At 37.5% G+C, this 20,399-nt stretch overlaps 1 protein-coding gene across 1 annotated transcript; it reads left to right on the top strand.

Moving 5' to 3' along the window:
• Positions 1-2,749: 2,749 nt before the first annotated feature.
• Positions 2,750-18,994, top strand: METAP1D (methionyl aminopeptidase type 1D (mitochondrial); the record flags this gene model as incomplete). The annotated part of the gene is made up of 6 exons (XM_010023299.1): positions 2,750-2,813; positions 8,010-8,176; positions 10,657-10,806; positions 14,183-14,331; positions 15,013-15,055; positions 18,831-18,994. Coding segments are annotated over exons 1-6 (737 nt in total), but the record flags the coding sequence as incomplete, so codon positions are not given.
• Positions 18,995-20,399: the final 1,405 nt, after the last annotated feature.

Below are 20,399 nucleotides of genomic sequence, written 5' to 3'. Positions count from 1 at the left end.
GTTTCCACCACCACAGTAGTTTAGTAGACACAGCTGTAAACTCTTACACCTCTCTGCTCATGTATTTTGAAGTCTGGGTTATAGGATGAATTCCCCAAGGTTACACTCTTCACTCTAGCAAAGTAAGTGTTTTCTCAGTAAAGACTCACTGTCTTAGTGTAACTTGTGTTTTCATGTGAAAATGGGACAATACAAGTAATTAACATTTAATACAAGGCAAGAAACACTGTTAGCTGTAATTTTTACCAGATAAATAGTAATATAATCTTATGTTATTATGGTATTCATCACAAAATTGCTAGCAGCATACACTTTATTTTTATTATTCTTATTATTATGAGAAAGCTGGTTTACCATTCAGGAATCATCTTGTATCCTTACAGATTCAGCTGCAGGTATGTTGAAAATAATTATTGCAATGGGTCATACGTTCTGTGTGGGGAAAAGACTCATGACTGCCCATTCTCTTCCTGTGTCTCAAGCTAAGCAGAAAACCCTGATACAATGTTCAGGAGCACTCCTAAATTTTCTGAGCAAAAATTACTCTTATTTCACTAGCTTTGAAAGGGTTTCTGTGGGAAACATTTTTTTGTGGCGATTCAGACATACTTTTTTCCATTTCAGATAGAAATTTAGGAGTTTAAAGGATTTATTTCTAACATTTAATACTGTATCAGGCATGTATATAGGACATAAACATGCCAGTTGGAAAACGGTTGTTTCACAGCACACCTGAAAAGATTTTATCTCAGTAGGATTCAATGAATGTTAGAGCTGTGGGTGGGTGCATATAAACAACAAGACTCAGTATTGTGTGTATGTGTGTAAGAACTACTTGAATAGCTTATTATTTTAATCTGAAACAACTGCTATTTTTAAAACCGAGTAACTTGTTCCAACAGTTCTTACTTCCCTACAACATCAAAATAATTAATACAATAACCAATCTTTCAAGTGAAAGTAATTTCTCCAATCTTTTTAAAAACCTCAAGATAGAAAATGATTGAAAGATGTATTTAAATATGCAAACCTGAGCAGATATGTTTCTCGTTTCAATTTATTCGCTTTATGATAAATTAATTTACTCAATATAGGAATGCAGTAACATAAGAGGAATGTTTCTCCTGCTAGTCATAGAACTTGAAACTTGCCAGATGCCGTGATCTGGAGCCTAAATTCCCCTGATATTAACTGTGCGTGAAACTCTTAATATTGCTTTGTCCAGCTTTTGTACCTGACTTGTTTCATTTTGCTGTGGTACTGCTGTGGGCTACACTTTCTTTTTATTTTCTACTTCTTTTATTCTATCAGAGAGAGAAAATGTAGTAGAAATAACACTAGGATGAAAGGCTCGATTGGAGAACTGCAATGTCCTGTTCCCAAACTTAAGCCTGTACCACCCAGTCCCACTTCTGTAATTGACAATTAATTTCCTTTGGTATATGAAAGAATACAATTCAGATATAGTATTTTTTAAATCCTATAATAAAATGGGAAACTGCTGTTTAATGATACCAGAATTTTACTCAGTTTCTTAGCCTGCCTTGGCATGACTCTGTGTGCGTGTGTGTATATATATACATACACAACTGCTTAACTGGTTGAAGAGGTTTTTAAGGATATAAAATTAATTTCTCCTTTTTCTCTTGTTTGTTAAAGTTGCACTGTTGGTTGCTGCTGATAAAAGGTGGCACTGAGCCAGCTTCCTGAAGGAGCTATGGGGAGGGTCATGGCTTGTCATGACCTGGGCACTGTTACTTGAATGTTGTTATTATTGGGATGAAGTACCCTTAGGCTGTCATCCTTCCTGTAAATAGAAGAGGTTCTGATTCTCTGTGGTTTCCCAGTTTACCAACTTGCAGAACAGCTATTTTGTTGGCCCTAAGTTTGACTGAATAATGAATTAGAAGACCGGCACTATTCCAGAAGGCACTGATTCATCATTTTAGTGTGCTGGTCTAGACTAAGGCATAATAATAATAATTAAAGCCAAACAAGAATGTACTTCCATAGAGTTTATAAATTTGTGCCCAATTAAAAAACTCACTTACATTGGCATACAGCAAATACAAATTGTCTGGTTCTGCTGTCCGTGAAATAAGGTCAAAACTGTAATTAATGGGAGCATAACTGGTCCAGAGGGCCAAACTTAACTTTTTCCATGTCGTGGAAGAACCCTGGTGGTGTTGGCGGAGGGGCTGCTTCTGCTCCCTTAGAATCAGTGGGTGTTTGGCCATTGGTTTGCTTTATTGCCTCTTACGAGGGTAATGAGAACAGCAATTCTGTTAATACCTTAACTAAACAACTTTAGTTGTTAATTTCAATTATTAAGTAAACCAAAGCCAAATTAGAATATAATGTTAGTAAGATACTGGCCCATGTTTCAGTTTGTACAGTCATAAGCATGCTGTGTTGAGGTTTTTACCAATGTGTTGCTGTTGTAACTGAAGTCATATCTATCCTGATGAATATTTCATTTCCCCAATCATGTTATTAAAACCAGAGTGGTTTTACCCTTTCATTTCTGTTTTCTCTTTTCCAGTACCATCATGACAGCTGTGGCTGCGTCCTGTTTACAAATTGCTGCTAGTCCCTTTTTCAGTAGTCCTTGTGGGTTTTGCTTTCCCCTAATATGGGCAATTAGGAGGAAATATTTCTCACGAGCATGGACTTGCTCTTCTCCTTGTAATGACATAGTTCTGCAATCCAGGAAACAGTGCTGCATGGTGTCCATATCCACAATTTCCTGATGTGGGAAAAACGTGTGGAAAGCATCTGGAGAGGAGGAGACCCCCTTTACCAGCTTGTTTCCTGTAAGCAAAATTGGAAGACCTTGTCTGTGCAAATAGATTTCAAAATAGAGTCTGCCCTTTGACTGTCTCCATAATTACACAGCGCTCTCTGTATTTTATTTGGCTGCCAGAGCAGTTAACCCCTGGAAGTAAGGGACTGATGATGGCGTGACCAGCACGGGTATGCAGACATGACCATGTGAATACACTCTTGTTTGGAGAAGCTTGTCGTTAAGACCTCGTTACAATATACTTTTACCAAATTTTAAAATTATTATGTGTCGGGCTATGTTGATTAAGCTGTGCTGTATCTTTAATGTACAGAAAACACAGAGATATTAGCTGCAAAAAAAGGAAAAAGAAAAAGAAAAGGAAAAAAATTCTTTCGTGGCTTTGATGTAATCAACATCTGTCAACAGAATGAATTTGCTTTTGTTTAATTTCAAGGGCTCTTGTCCTACTTTGCCCAATCAGTTTCAACTTCTGCCTCAGGCATTTCCCTATGTTGTTCTTCTTTTTTTCCCCCCCTCCATTTTTTTTTTCTTTTTTTTTTTCTTTTTAGCAAATGCACAGGTTATTGCTTGTGAAATGTGAGCTGCTCTTTTGCTACACAGGTTACACAGAGTTGGAGAGAACCTTTAATCTTTCCCATCCAATTTCTGAAGCTTGGACGTACCATCGCAACATGGGGATTACAAAGTCAGTGTTTTAAAAGACTGTTAGAATTACAAGTAATGATCTTTCAAACCACAACCATTATTTTGGATTGGAACATTTTGTAATTAACAGTAAAAAGCTATATTCTTACCTAGGTGCATTCACATACTATTACCCATAGTGATTTTTAATAACTCGCTTTAAACTTTATTCCTTTGAAGTTTTAGCAAAAATAATATTTGCACAAAAAGTGAAATTATGATATAATATTGAAATGACCTGACAAGGCATATTAAAATCTCTAGTTTTTTACTGTCAAATGCATATATACTAAGAAAATTTCCACAGTCATTCTTTTCAGTAAAAATAAAAAAACACATATTTTGAAAATTGTTATCAGAACAATGCTTTTGATGTTGTTAATTGTTCATATATACTAAGATGTACTTTATCAAGAGCAAGTTGATTTTATTTCTTCAATGAGTTAAATGTTAATTCTTGTAGTCCTAAATAATTTTGGTGCTCTGCTTCTGTTGATACTACGACTAAATAATTTTTTAAAATGTAAATTTTATTTCTTGGCTCTTTGAAGATGTACCCTTATTGTAGCTTAGAACTGTCCTCAAGTTTATCCTTTGCTAACATTTTTGTTAATTGCTTGGGAATTTGAACTCTTTCATAAATAAATACTCAAAAATATGGCTGCTAACAATCACGTTTGATGAATCATGTAGATGAGCAGTATTTTTCATGGCTACCCCACACCTCATTCATTGAAAACACAGCTGATAAATTGCTGCAAATGTTAAACAAGAAGCTTTAGAAAGGGTTTATGTGAGAGTTCATTTCCAACATCTCCCGTTAAAAATACTTCTTGACCAGAGGAAAATCACATTTAAATGACTAAAATCAACTTAATTAAGGGTCATTAATAGAGATACACATAAAAAACTCTCCACTCTGTGAGTGAAATGGGAGCATTTCATTATATAGTGTAGCATGCATGAACAGATAACAATTAAAATAGACCTAGAGTAAAAGGCTAATAAATATAGGGCACATTGTGCTACAAAATCAGTCACTTAAAAATGCTCCCACCCATCATCATACTTGAATTCCGTATTCAGCCCCTTTGGCTGACTCATTTAAAAGAAAAAGAAAATGTCATTTCTACAGAAGACAAATTCATCTGGTAATTCACGAAAGCTCACAGCGCATATTTATATTATTAATACAAATTAAAGTCTGTAAGGAATGCTGAGGAATCCCGCGGCTCCGGCAGGACATGCGTGCATACAGATTGCACAGTGTAATTCACTGTCGAGTCAGAGGAGCAGTTGTCTGTAATTTTCTGTGCTCAGTACATCCTATCTGCTGATGTGATTCAGTAACGCTGGTAATAATTCTTATTGCAGCTGGTAGTGAATACTCTGTTACTCGTGGCAGGTGACATAGTCTTGCTGTTGGGAGAGAGGAGAAATGTGTAAAAGGGCCAACTTTGCATCCTGGCTTTGGTGGTGTGTTACCAGGCTACCCAGCTTCAAACTCCAGGCTCTCTCCAACGGCTGCAGTTTCTGCTGGAAGCTGCATAAATCCTGTGTTTATGAACTATCTTACAGTAATTAATACACAGAAAGCTTAGCAAAAATGATGTGCTTGAGTGCCAGCATTGCAGAAGTAAATAAGTCACTGAGAAAAGCTTTGATAGGTGAAAGGGATGGGGAGGAGGGAACATTTGAGCCAGACTTGGAGAATACAGCCAGTTGTTCCTGTCTCCGATGATTGATGATGTTGCTATATCAAATTAGCTCTGAATATGGGAGCTTAAAAAATAAAAGGAGCTGTGGAGGCATTAGGAAGGCCTTCTTAAGGAAGGAAGTCTGTGGATGGAGTCCAGATTTTCATTATAAAACAATAACTTCATTATATTTTAATGCCACTTTATTTCCTTTTATTTTTACTTTGTAGGAAAATGTTTTCTGCTACAAGTTTTTACATTTCAAATAAAGGTTTAGTTGTCCTGTGTTTATAATTCTTGTGATGTATTTTAGGAGTCATATTATACTACAGTGATATTTATTTTATTGTCGCATTTCACCTGTTCAAGTAGTAGATATTCTTATATGCGTCTGGTTTATAATGAGTAGTTAGAATAACAACAGACTACAGTATCTTATTATCCTGTTATCTTGTGACAACACTTAGAGTGTCTCTTTGGGAGAACAGAGGCAAAAATTTAATTCCAAATAAAAAGGTATGCCTTCCGAATGTGGGACAGCCGATAGGCACACACCCATGAATATAAAGTGGTTCAAGGTACTTAAGAACATGTATTTGGGACATCTGGAGTTTTATTGTTGAACAATTGACAAGCATGCCTGCACCTTTTCTTCCCCAATTAAACTTTTACACAGTAGACAAGGTTCCCAGGCAGCATGCTATGCATCAAGGAGAGCATTCACGTTCCCATATTCGTGTCCACATGGACTTCAGCTGGCCGTATCAGTGAGTGTGGGTTTTCAATATCTTTATAATACCTTCAGCTGTGGTTAAGAGCAAGGTACTTCCACTTCACTCTCTAAAAGAGCTACCTTAGCTTATGCTGGCAGACTGATTGCTACTTCCAAGAGCCCAAAAGTTGCTGCCTCAGCAGATTCTGTGCTTCCAGCTTCCAGCAATGGGTGCAGACCAGCCAGGGAGTTTGTAGGATGCTTTGGGCTCTTTGGATGCACTTATATGTTGTGCAGGTTAGATGGCCCACATTCTTTTCTTTTTTTTTTTTTGTTTTAATTGGACAAAGATTTTTGTTCTTGTGAAGGAGACACTAGGGAAAGCAGTAGTGAGGTTGTGATTAAACCATAATTAAAACACCACCAAACCAATCCAGCCCTCTGTTAACTGGGCAGCTCCGCTTCCACGGAGACACATTCTTCCCTTTTGAAGCAGGCAACTTCCATCGGGGTACTCAGGTTATACTGAGATCTTGATCTGAGCCTCAGTCTCCAGCTCTGCCTTGTTACTTATCATCAATTTTAAAAAAAACAAAGCCAAAAACAAGCCAGTAAAAATTTGCTTGTATTGAGTAAAAGGCTTTCCAGCCTTCCAGATATTGGTAACTAAACGTAGCACGAATCAGGGTGCAAAGAGACTGTCAGGAACACCTCTAAAGCAAACTTCATGCGACTATTTCATTCATTCTGTGTTTTGGGGCTCCAAAAAAGGTGTGTAATTTGAATCTCCTGTATAACATGGGATGCTGTAAAGTGCGTGCGGAAGGGTAAGTCCTGCATCTGGACATGATAAATGCATCCAAAAGGAAGGAAGGTACAACAAAATAAAAACATACAAGATATGGAAGAAACTCTTCCTTTAAAAAAAGAAAAAATAATTCTTACATAGTTACAAAATATGCAGTAGATTAATTTCTTAATTTCTTCATCATAAAAATGTTTAGTTACTTCTGTTTAAATGAAAACATGTGTTAACGAAGAGTATTCGTATGGGTTATTTCCCATAAAAGATTGCTCTTGTGTTTGTATATATGGATGACATTTTTCAGAAGCAGATTAACTATTATCTGAAACTTTTATTTCAAAAACTTCCTCTGTTTAGCTTGTAGAATGTTTGAGTAAAGGAAATATGCACTACCTGTAATTGTAGTTTACTTGGCAGTGTCAATAATCCTTCTGAGTTTAGCATATTTCCGAGTTTTGATACCAGCATCACCTTTTGTGATGGATTGTTTTGGATTTGATGTCTCTGACAACCTTTGGGCCTCAATGCACTTTTTTCCCCCTTTTTCTTTTTTCTTCTTTTTCTTTTGAGAGGGGCAAAATGTTTTATTGCCCAAGAACTAAGTTTGAGCAATGAATACTCCGATAAGTATATATCATATATATATGATCCCAAATTCTGATGTGAATTACATGGAAATCTCATTCATACATTCCAAGTGACTTACAGATTTTAATTCATTCAATTGCCTTTGGCCAAAATTGAAAATAACTTTTGAAGTTTCTTCTGTTGCCTTCCTATAGTCAGGACAAATTAAACCCCATTCCTTGTGTCTTGGCACAAATTACAGGAGCAACATTAACTTGGTTATGCTCAAATCCATGACCAATTCTGCAAAAAAACTGCCTGAAATCAACATTAAATCTTTTTTTTTTCGTCTCCTCTTTTCTTGCTATTGTCCTTTATTTACCATTTCACCAGGACTTGAACAGTGCAGCTTCTAGCCATGCAGGGGCTAGCTGGAGCATCACTCCTGGCTGTAAGCTTTGGGGAATTTACCCACACTACTTTTTGATGCATTGAGCCAAAACAGAACTGGCATTTTATAAAGCTTCAAAGTATTGTTTGGGGAGGTTTTTTGTTCTCATTGCTTCTCGGTGTTAATGCTCTTTGTTTAACAGTACAAGAGTTGAACTATTTGAATTACCCTTGGCTACTGCATGAGTTCTGTGGTTTGTTTTACATGATGCCCTTCTTTTTGCCCTTTCCAGTTTGTAACATGGTAGTAGAAGAAATGTTAACCATTTTTAACTTATCTATTAACAGGTTCTGTGACTGGCTGCCACGTGTTCTTTTCCTTGAGCAATCGTATCCACCTGCACAGACAGTCAAGCAATCAACAGCAAAGATGCTTCTCTTTTCAGGGACAAAGAAATACTGCTTATAGTATAGTTTGGCCAGCCACGGTTTCTCCAGCTCACCCAGTTCCTAAGGTACTGCAGTTTCTATTATCTAATGTGTTCTTCAGTCAATGTAGAGTTCAGCTGCAGGCATCATCAAGTGTATTCATTGTCCAGCAGCTGGGGGGTTGTATCACTCTCCTGTTGCTTGATCTGGTATTTGAAATAGGAGCATTGGTGAGAGAAGTTTTCAGCTGCCTACCATGTTAAACACAGTTATTAGGGAGTTTAAATCTGGGGCTTGTTCACTTAGAGTAGTGTAAATGTGGAATATCTTAATAATCTGTCAACACTTTACACTTCTGGGTCCAGATTCTCGTTTTGGACATTCGTAGATGGTCCTACCAAGAGTCCGTAAGACTCATTAATGATCATCTGAGTCCTTTTCTGTATAAACCTCTAGCAAACTAATTATAAAAACATTTATATTTTGCTGAAGGTTTTGTTAATTGGTTATGTCAGATTTAGGAAGAGAACATACAATACCTGCTGGTAGCTGCCATGCAACCCCACTGCATGTTCTAAACTTGTCTTCATTGTGACTGAGTGTTTTTTTTTTACTCACAACATATACTTTTATGTACTTTAGAGCTAAAAGGAACTTTTTTTCATGCAATTTTAACATGTATCCAACTTCTGGTTTTCTTCTTTTCCTCTTTTTTCCTCTTTTCCCCCATTTAATTACAGCATACAGATTAACTGTTTAGTATCCTTCCTACAGGCCAAAGAAAACCAAAGTACCTTTTCTAAACAGTGCTTCAGGATGTGTATTAGTACTTTTTTGAAATTTTACTTTTCATCTTATTATAGATTTCTTATTCAAAATATAGAGTATTTCCATGGGCCAGAAAAGTTGTTAGATAGGAAAGCAGATAACGATGTAGGGGTCTTACACCTAAGGGGCTGTGAAGCTCTGTGCAGGGGGAGAGCATAGGGTTACACGCTTTAGATATTTTGAAAAGTTTAAAAATTGTAGAACTTAGACACTTTTTTTTCTGTATTTAGATGCTTCTTTTAGGATAAAGAGGGAGAAATATATTGTCATACTGAAAAGTTGTCTTCACAGATCAGAGTTCTCAGATCGTCTAAAGATCAGTCCAATTCTTCAACTCCAAAAACTTGAGGGCAAAGTTGCTGCTTTATACAGAGTATGCCAGGAATCACACTGAAATAGCATGGGTTTTTTTCAAGATGTTAGTGTGAAACTGTATACACAGACATTTGTATGTGTGCTGCTTTGGGCTTCTACCTTAGCAGATCTTATAGGTCAGCAGGGTCAGGTCTCAACAGTTTCTAGATATGTGCCCTCCAAGGGGAAAGCAAGGGTGCTGCTGTTTAAGGAGTTGCTAGTCCAGGAAATTGAGGGGTTTTTTTTCTAAATTAAGTCCCAAACCACTGCAGTAGAATGTTGTTAGGGTTGATACGCCATTAATTTGAACAGAATGGAAATCTGAAATTCTGTTGATATAAATCCATTAAAGATAGTTGTGCTTTTTATCAGAGTAGAAATTAAATACCTGTAGGAGTAACAATAGTCCTCCTATTTAAAGCCCCTCTAGACCTAATTAGCTGCCCCACTCTTCTTTACTCCCACACCCTGCTGGTTTATGGTCTTCTTGTGTACAGCCCACATGCCCACTTTGGTTTCTGCCTGCCAGCTTGATTCTGTATTCTGTGAACTCAGTGCAAAACTCACCCTGTGGCTGTCGTGGCAGAGAATCAGCCTGGCTGTGGTAGGCAAAGGGACTCTTCCCCAGCCAGTGAAACAGCCCAGGACCCTCCCAGAGAAAGTGTATTTCCACCTTTGTGGAAGATGTCACCATTATTATTAGTTTGTTGTGTTTATACATGTGCCATGAAACTTGTGGATTAAAAAAAATCAAAAATGAATTTTCAGAACTTTATGTGGGAAAAAAAATGAAGTTTATTACACTTTCCGAGACACAGCAGAATGTTGTAGATGGACAGATTTGGGCACAGCATATAATCTAGATTAAGAAGTAAAACCCTCCAAATTAAAGTAAGTTAAATCCTAAAGTCAAAAAGCAATCTTGTGAAAGTTAATAAGAGTCTTGTGTGAGTGAGAAACTAAGGATTTGATCAGTTTTATTTTTGAGCCTACTTCTGTATGTTTGTCCCATTGGTTCCAGTGTTTAGATGCCTTTTGTAGAAAATGTGCCTCTTTCTTTGCGGAAGAAAATTAAGAGTTTTAAAGTCTTTCTCACAGTTTCAAAACTTGCAATGTCTGTGCTGGAAGTCAGCTGCAGTATCTGGGGTTTCAGCACTGGAAGGCTAACAGACTGTACAAGTCAGTAGTAACAGGCAATGTTAAGTTCAAAAGGGCAGTGCAAGAAATACTGAGGCAGCCTTGAGGGTTTGCCCTGATGGCTTAGGAAGGTCGATACTACGACAGAAAGGGCAAGCTGCCATGAAGCAGGAGGCAGTATCTGAGAAAATGATCCCATTGTCATGCTCAGTTTTCTGATCTTCATTTTCAATCCTTTTTCTCCAAGCACATAAAGAAGCCAGACTATGTGACGACAGGCATTGTACCAGACTGGGGAGACGACATAGAAATTAAGAATGAAGATCAGATTCAAGGGCTTCGTCAAGCTTGTCAATTGGCCCGTCATGTCCTGCTTCTGGCTGGAAAGGGCTTAAAGGTAACAATTACGGAAGTCCCCTAACAGCTTGAATGTATTTTATGCTTTCGCTTATTTGGGGGTTTTTTCTACTTTTTTTTTTTTTTAACTTTCCCTTAGTGTGCATCCAGTTTTTAAGTTAGATTCTGAAAAAAAGTAAGGATTTATTAACTTTTGATGTAGTCCATAATATGCCTCTTTAATTATTTCTGTATTTTGGACCTACGTAGTACTTAGAATGAGTTGCTGGCTCAGGTGTAATATCTCTGTGTCTGTAATCTCCCTCCATTAGGATTGTGCCAAATCATGTGAGTTTCTCATAAGGCCCATGCTACATTTTTTTCTTTCATTTCATGGCCCATCTTCTTCATGAATCATTTGTTCCAGCTCTTCATTTGTGCAAGTTTGAAGGGCTGGGCTGCCTCCTCTGTTCCCATCCGTCCTTTGGCCCTTGACTGTCCTGTGGAGTCCAGTGCAACTCCTAGAGCTGCCATTGTAAAAGACAGCTGCCAAATTCTACACAATTTTCTGGAGTGCATTGATAACAAAGCCTCACAGTTTCCAGAAATGCTTCTACAGTATGCTTTTTGGGATACCTCCCAAGTTAAAATGTACTGGGAGGAGTCTATTAGCGGGTTTTGCAGATGAAGGAGTGCTTTTTTCGCCTTGGCTTGTTATTTCATGTAATAGCATACTGGATAGGGTAAAATGGGTTGAGTAGCTATGAGATGCAGAGATAGATGGGGACGGCAGGTTAATGCCGTTGACTTAAAAGGGGAAAAATATCAGTTTACCATGCATTTTTTCTTTCGGCTATCATCACACTTTCCAAGAAGTTTAATTCTGGATCTGGGCTGGCCAATAACAAAACTGCCTACAGCTTTAATCTTACATAGGCACATGCTTGCTTAACTTCTGTATGAGCAATTATTTCCTAGTGCAGTAAACTTACTCATGTAAAGTTAAGGACATATGTATGTTTCTGAAGGATCAGGGTGCATATGTATGCAGCACAGTATAGCTTGTGATGCAGTTCATAGTATGTGCCAAATCATACATCATAGCAAAATACTGCATACATGTAATAAACATTTTGGAGCAAGAAGGTGTATATGACGTAAGAATTACATGATCAGCTGCTGTGGACTGGGAGGGAGGTGGCATTAGGAGTTGTGGTGCCAAGACCACTGCCCAGGTCAGCTGCAGACAGGTGGTGAGCACTGTTCTACACCAGTAAGTGTTTGGCCAAGACCCTCCCTCATTGACAGCAAGCATCTTCTACTTCCCAGCCTGATGTTGCACGTGGCCAGTTTATATTCTTTTGTTCTTGTGCCAACTCCACTCTTTAACTTAAACAGCTTCCTGCCTTTCCTTGAGTCTGTCCCCTTCACATAGTAATAGAGCTATTACAGCTTTCAGGGCACCCAACTAAAGAAACCAAGCTGTTTTAGGCTATTCTCATAAGGTAAACTCTGCATTCCTATTTTATTTGAAGAGCCCTGTCCCTCCACTTGTTCCTGTTGTCTTGCTGAACCTTGAATGCAGCCCTCCAAACCAGCTGTAGTTGTGGCAGTAACATTCCTTAATATAACAAAAGTGTATTATAATGCATGGATGCAGCGAGACAAAGTTCAGGCTGTGTGTTGTTTTAATATACCATTTACTGCCTGTGGGACTTAAAAATACAATGTGATATTACGTATGACAGTATTTCCTACGTTTGTGTTAAAGATTTGGAAATAAAGCAGCAAATTCTATGACATAGAAGTATTTTGTTAGATACCATCAGATTGCCCAGTCCCAAATAAGGGATGAGGCATGCAGTAGGTGCCTCCTCAGCCTTGCCCAGCTAGCAAAAGGTTCTTTAAAAGCAAACCAGATACTGTTGAAAGCAGAACTTTTCACAGTATGTAAGCCTGCCATGCAGAGAGCACAGATCTGTCTGCTCAGTGTCCAAAAGCCACGTCAAATTCCTTGAGCAGAGCAGCAGCAGACAGCACCCAGTCTGGTACATAGCGGTTCATTTTGTCTGTGCGCTGAAAATGATAGATGGGTGAGTGAAGGCAGGAGCAACAAACCTGTATTTATCCAGAACCGATGGCTGCAGTATCCAATACAGACAGTGTGCTGGGGCTGCGGCTGCCATCCCAGTGCAGAGGCTGCAATGGCTACTGCAAAGCAGGGGGTTTGCACAGTAACCCCAAATCCTGGTCTTGAGTGTGATCATTGCTCCTTATCTGCCCAGCCATGTTTTTGTGCTGAACAAGATGCAAGCTGAGCAAAATAGACCTGGTTTTATCCTCAGCACAGCACACAAGCACACTCCACTGTATTCATTGTGCATGATCACTGAATATTTCAATATATGGATAAGTATGCCTCCTGCGCCACAGCCTACCTATATTCCTTGTGTTACTAAAAAGGCCTCCAAAATCACAGCCACTGTGATTTTTCCTTTCCTCTGCCAAGACTGATCTTCGTATGTGTACGAAGTATGATTTTCAAAGGCTCAAAACTCATTCAAATCAAAATCAATTTGCAGAGGAACCCTCAAAAGCACTTCTTCTCAGTGAGGGAGGTTTCCCTACCAAATTTCAAATTTCAGCTCTAACCATTCCAGAGACAGAGTTGATCCAAAAGAAAAGCGAGAAGGATGTTATTTTAAGCGTTTGCATTTTCCACTGCATGGATACTCAGAAAATGGCTGAATGATTTATGAGAGGTTTTTTTTTTTTTAAATATGTAAAATTATGAGAAAAAGATGAATCTAGAAAACGTCAAGCATAAAAATGAATATTTCTAAAAATAATTGATAAGCACTTGTAGATTCACTGTGATCATCCAGGCTATGGTGACTTTAAGTAAAATGTCCTCAAGATATGAAGCCAAATATTTAAATCTTTTATAAAATTACAGCATACTTGGAAAACAATTTCATAAAATGCACAAATGCATTATGATGAATGTCCTGGGCAGTTATATGAGTTAAGATCCTTTCTTTTACAAATAAAAGGGAAAGTAATGTTGTGCTTTAAATGACTGAAAGCATTGAAAACAGATATTTCAGCAGCTACTGAAACAAGGTGCCACGGAAAATTGGTGTCTTTGAGAAATCAAATGTGGAAAAAAGAATGGAAAGGAAGTAGGCAGTATTTTAGGTTTTCTAGGAACCTTTGAGTATTTTATTCTATTGTATACTTTGTTTAAAACCTTTTTCTCTTAAAAAAAAAAGGGTTCAACATATCAATAAAGTATATCAGACGGTTTAGTGTTTTGTATCAAAGCAGTGTATTTGGAACATCCAAGATTTCATTGAAACACTTGGCTGCAATCACATCCAGTAAATACGAGAAACTATCTTTGCTTTTTTAACAGGATGTTATGTTTGATATTTTAGGTTGGCATGACAACTGAAGAAATAGATTCCATTGTTCATCATGAAATAATCAGACAGAATGCCTATCCATCACCTCTGGGCTATGGAGGGTTTCCAAAATCTGTTTGTACTTCTGTAAACAACGTGGTATGTCATGGTATTCCTGACAGGTATTTCCCCAATAATATACATTCTACCACCAGGAATGAAAATGTTAAACTGAAATTAATAAATTATGTTTAACATTGAACATACTTCAGCTTAACTAAACGTCATGTATAAATGTATTGCAGATGCATATCATGTTACCACATGATGCTGATAGATGTTACAGAAATGTATGTGAAATAGAAAAAAAACATCCTGTTTGTCGAGAAACTTAAAAAGAAGTATAATGCCTTTAGAATTTTGTGTGTGGAAAAAAACCAAGAGCTGTCCAATTTATTTTTTTCTCCTCCAGCAAAATAAGTATAGGGGAAGGAATAAATATATTTGAATTTATGTGTTGTTGTTAGGGGGTTTTTATTATTATTTGCAATACATTCAGCTACTCAGAAAGTAAAATATGAACCCTAGTGAGAGAAAAAGAATAAATATAATGGCAGATTTTTGAGGTGTTGATATGTTTTTCTGGTAGTCATTTCTCATTATTTTATATTCAGCTGTGTTTGTTCTCTAAGTAGTGAGAGCTGAACATTAAAAATGGTTATTCTGTTTGCCTCGGCCTTCCTCCATCACAAAATATCTACCCCCTGATTTTTTATGCATGTGTCATTAGGTGTTTATTCTTATATTCCCTTTGTTGGGAACTGTCTGTCACCATATTTTTTTTTTTTCTGTTTATGTTTCAGTCGACCTCTTCAGGATGGAGATATTATCAACATTGATGTCACGGTGAGTAATTCATATAAAAAAATAGTCTTTGATCAACTTTAGAATCACTAGTAGCAACGGGAAGAATAGTGGATTGGAAATGGGGGATGCACAGATGGATGTGCTGTTTACTTCTGAGCCAAGGCACAAGCAGCTGGTTTCCTTTTTTGTTTTTAACTGTGTGTTTATTCCAGCTAGACCCAGGCCTGACTTGAATTTAGGACTGGAATCAGATGCACTGAGATCAATGTTGGCCTAAGTGAAATGTCAACCCAATCCTGCTATGTGTCATGTTTTTGAGAAGGTGTAATTGTTATTGATCCACTGTGTAGTTAATGCAGAGCACCACAGTACTGGGCAGCAGCTGAAGATAGATATGTATGAGATGAGCTAACATGAAGAAAGCCAGCATTTTTCCTTCACTCTGCCAAGATTGATCTTCCTCTTCCTGCTTATTTTGAGTGGGGCCTGACATTATCTTACTCTGTCATTAGAGGCTACATTGGCCTGTGTATGTCAGTCTATTTGGACAGCAACTCTTTTGCTAGCAGTGTTCCCTACATTTATTAAAATCCCTGAAGGTAGTGTTGTGTTCCATTTCTGGTATAAAAGCCCTGAACCTTTTGCAGAGAAACAGAAATAGTGTGATATAACTATGACTTAATATTTCCAGAGAATGGTCAATTATAGCTATTTAAATAAACACTGGCTGGATTTTCTTAGGAGCAAGAAAGTATGGAAACTGGAAACCTAATTCTCATCTCATTTATGAAAAGAAAAAAAAAAAAAAGTCATCTCTTCCAGAAGCTTTTTTCTTTTTACTGTGCATGTTTTTATTTTCCCAAAGTGCAATTTGTTTCTGACATGAACACAGACGTCTTTTGAATCCCACTGTTGCTTTGCAATTACATGTCGCATACAAGGGGGTAACATCTCATAAAAATGGGCATTTTTAATTATTGAAGGAGCTCTTGGTAACTTGGTACTATTTTCCATGGGCCCAAATTTCATACTGGCAGAAGTGGAAGAAATCTGCAGCAGACCTACCTCTGAGCATGAGATTCAAGCTTTCTAAAATATTTTTTCTATTAAAAATAGGGTCAGCGACCTCTTTCCCATGGTATGTGCACATGTGATCTAGAACTGGGTTTGCTTTGGTTTGGTTTTTTAATCTTTCTAAATTCTTTCCCGTCTCCATACTTTCTAATTATGGAATTCTGACTATATCAGCTTAGTGTTATCTATCATTTTGAAAGTATATTTTTGGCCTACATTTTTACTTTGGTGAACTGGTGTACCTTGGCTCATTTTATTAGTCTAAATCAGTTTGCAACAGCTCAGGATTTAACAGCTGAGTTTAGGATAATAGTGATGCCTTACATATATACTAAAAAAAAAAAAAAAAAGTATAGATTCGTATCACAGATACTTTCCGTGATAAACTAAATGAAATATATTTTTATTAATGCATATCCTGCCCACTCTGCTTTACAAATAATGTCTGACTAAATGTTTGATCTTTTTGAAGACTTATTTTTATTTGTTTTCTGTTTACCCTCGTAAAATAAAATAAATCTTGAAGTTTCTGTGAATGTGAAGATTCCTGCAAGAATGAGAATTGCTGATTATCTTTGTAAGATCTTTTTACCATTTAAAACTGAACTGTGCTGTGTTTGATAATTGCTTAGTTCCAAAATAGCTGAAGAAAAAAAGATTGCCTTTCAGCGTTGCTAACTGATCTTTTAGCTTATTTTTAATGAGCAAAACTGTGACATTTGGCAGGAGGACAGAATAAAAATCAAAGTAAATATTGCACAACAAATTGTTTATAATTGTGTACAGGCTCCATAAAATGATTAAATAATGTTCTGGTTATTGAGTGTAAAGATGTCACGCTATGTACAAATTATTTGAAGAAAAAAAATCTATTTTTGCACAATTAAGGTGGTAGAATTTCATAGATAAAATACAAATTTTATTGGCCTGAATCATGTAGCCTTTAAAATGTATTTTAGTGTAGAAACAATAGCATTATCCATCACTGAATCCTCAGCATAGTGCAGTTTCAGCCTGCCATTACCAGGTTAATGTTTATTACAACTTGGTTCTTTCATTGACTGCTAAGGAATTAGCGTGTTACAGTTGCTGTGGTTGTAGCTTATTAACGTCAGAAGTCTGTAATTGCAGTTGATGGGCTGCTGTAAATATTATTATTAATTTTAAGCTCTCCTGTTTTAAATCTGTATTTTCTTTTTCAGGAGGGTGATGATGTTTAATGTTAGGGTTTTGTGTGTTGTACTTGCTAGCACTAAAAATGAACTAGTTTAGTTTAAATATGAACTAGCTGGATTAAAACCTTGCCCAATGGGCATTAAATTAATAATAGGGGAAAAAAAAAAAGAAAAAGGAAAGATTTATTGGCAGTCTGGAATGGCAGAGGAAGGTGTAGAGCAGGGGGTCACAGCCGCTCTCCACCAGAGTGGTGCAACACAGCTGGGCCCTTGCTGACACTCACCTTTTAAACACCTCTCGCTCCTAACTGCCTGCATTTTGTTCACATCTCACACTGAACACAAACCTGGCCTTGGGATAAACTGTCTGAAGCCAATTTTTTATTTTTCTATTTTTTCTAGTTTGTAATTGGCCAAAAAGAATGTGAGTCTGTCTTTCACAAATAGCTCACCAGTGGCAAAAGTTCAGTGCTTTGAGCTTGGTGAGTTATTAGTCCTAGAAGGATAGTTGCCCACTGTTCAGGGGGAGAAAAAATGTTTTAGAAGATCAAAACTGTGCACCTTTATAATTTGTCTTTCCTTAGGGTAATTTGGCTTGGTCTTACAATTATGTGCCTCCCTGCCATACCTCAGAGCTGTAAACCCCATGTTAATGTCGCGTTGCAGAGCTCCATAGCGCATAGCCAGGGTTTCCTGTGCCCAGCAGAGAACTTCTGGAGAGCTGATGTTTAAAACCTACGAAATGTCCAAAAAAAAAAAGAAAAAAATATATTCAACAGGGTGCCATGTTTTCAGCACATGAAACTTTGTGGTGTCAGAATGGTAGGTTTATTCTCTTTCAAAATTTAACTCTGGAAATCAGAAGTAAAATCGGACATTAATGCCCTGCTGTAGTTTAAAAATGAGACTAAAGCAAATATGCAGCAGCTGGCTGTAGGTTTGGCCCGTACTTTCCATGGGGCTCCCTATGGATGTTGGTAGCAAGGTACCCCTCTCGCCCAGCTGTGCACAGCATCACTCAGAACCTCAGCAGGGGATGCTGGCTGCGGAGCTGCGGGTCTCCCCGCCAGCCTCCTGGGTCTTCCAGTGCCCACAGCCAACACCAGGACTCAACAGCCAACCCCGTGGGGTGCAAGCATGTCCCTAGCCCCAGGAGCAGGTGTCCTGGGTGGGTGGGTTCCCAGTGGGCCCCAAGAGCCCCCTGAGCCCATGCACAGCCTCCATCCATCTCCTCGCATATAGCCCAGATAGCCTCATGTCCTGTAGCTGAGCAATGTCATTGTCTGGTGCGTGCTGCTGGGCAGTGATGCACAACTTCTGCTTTTCTCCAATTTTTAATTGGCAATCCTTGCACACCTTGCAATCTTCTGTGTCTTTTGTTTGGTTGGGGTTTTTTTCTCCTCTGCAATGTTTTGCTTTTCTGGTCTCATTCTTGCAAATAAGCCTACCCGTGGTCTATCTGGTACAATACATGGCTCATTCCTAGAAAGAATGGATTTAATTAAGGAGACAATCTGTTTGTGGATGCAAAATGAGAAAATGTCTTTACATTTCTGTATGTTTAGGTGTATTACAATGGCTACCATGGTGACACTTCTGAAACCTTTTTGGTGGGCAATGTGGATAAATCTGGCGAAAAGTTAGTGGAGGTTGCCAGGAAATGTAGAGATGAAGCAATTGCAGCTTGCAGACCAGGGGCTCCCTTCTCTGTAATTGGAAACACAATCAGGTAAGCCTTATATTGACAAGTAAAAGGAGGGCTGGCAAGTGGGACAAAGGTTATTGGTGGTTTGGTATAAAGCTGATGACATGTTTTATGATTCAAAACCATCATTTCAGTCTGATATCAGTATGTGAACTGCCAAGCTATAATGTTGGTCCTTGGGTAAGAGACTTTTTTTTTTTAAGTGAATTACACTAGGGTCAGCAAAGATAACTGTAGAAAGAATCAGAGATGTTCTTAAGATAGATTTAAATTAACAGATGTAATTTGCGGTGGGGTTTTGTTTATTTTTTATTTGTGTGTGAAACTACACCACATCTGTCTTACGATGTGAGGAGGTTAGAAACCATTGTTTTCGTTGTATAGCAATAACGAATGTTACAAAGGAATTAGTCAACATAAATAAGTCTCTTTGTTTAAAAAGTACAAAAATATTTAACTCAAGAGCTTTTGATCTTACAAAGCGCAGGGGAAAAAAGAGCTCACATTCAGAGATTTTTCCCTATTTTGCATCTTTTCTAGCCTTCCCATAAATGCAGTCATGACTCTTCTTCTGCTGGCAGTTTTGAATAAAAATACAGCTTAGTTTTTTGAAGGTAACTATGAATTATTTTAAAATGTTTGCCAAAAAAAAATATAGACATATATCGTATACATTTCATTAAGCAATACTTCTCTGGACTATTAATGGTCTCAACATGCTATTGAATACGTTCTGATTACTTAAAAGCTGCAAGGCTTAGTCACCTTGAAAGGATGCTGCTTTTTTTTTCTTTGTAAATCTCCAAATACTTTAAGGAAAAAAGAGAACGGCAAAATATCAGTTAGATGTATTTATAGCTTTAAAAATATTGTAACAGAGTCTGAATCAAACTTTAGTAAAACCTCTTTGGGTTATATCTGAGAAGCTTTTATTGAAGACTTTGTATAAAATTGTGTTTTTGACAGTTTTAAATTATAGGCTAACTAGCCTGGAGAAAAAGGATAGTGTCTTTCTGTTCTTTCATAGGAAATGTTGAATCAGACCCCTACTGGGAAAAGAAATTTAATGCATATCTCACTATCTTACTGTCCATGAATATAATAGAAGTGAATTCAAAATGTAGTTTTATTTTTGCAAATGGGATGAGTCGATAGATGCACCTCATATTTTTGAACACCTAGGGTTCAACAAATTTACTGGTGGTGCTCTTGCATTTTAACAAAATTTATTCTTGAGTAGAAGGGGGCACAGAACACTGGATTCTTATTCAAGCATTCTATCGAGCTCTGCATTCATGGCTGTGTCTAAAGGGCATGTCAGCCTTTGATTCTCTCTGAGAGGTAATTATCCTTTTCCTGTCACGGAACAACAAATGATAGCTAACTACAGAGGCACATTTGCAGTAGTCACATTCATCAACTGCAGAAA

Source organism: Nestor notabilis, unplaced genomic scaffold (assembly GCF_000696875.1).
Source record: "Nestor notabilis isolate BGI_N333 unplaced genomic scaffold, ASM69687v1 scaffold22541, whole genome shotgun sequence".
Classification (NCBI taxonomy): domain Eukaryota; kingdom Metazoa; phylum Chordata; class Aves; order Psittaciformes; family Psittacidae; genus Nestor; species Nestor notabilis.
This window is presented reverse-complemented; position numbering and strand designations above follow the sequence as displayed.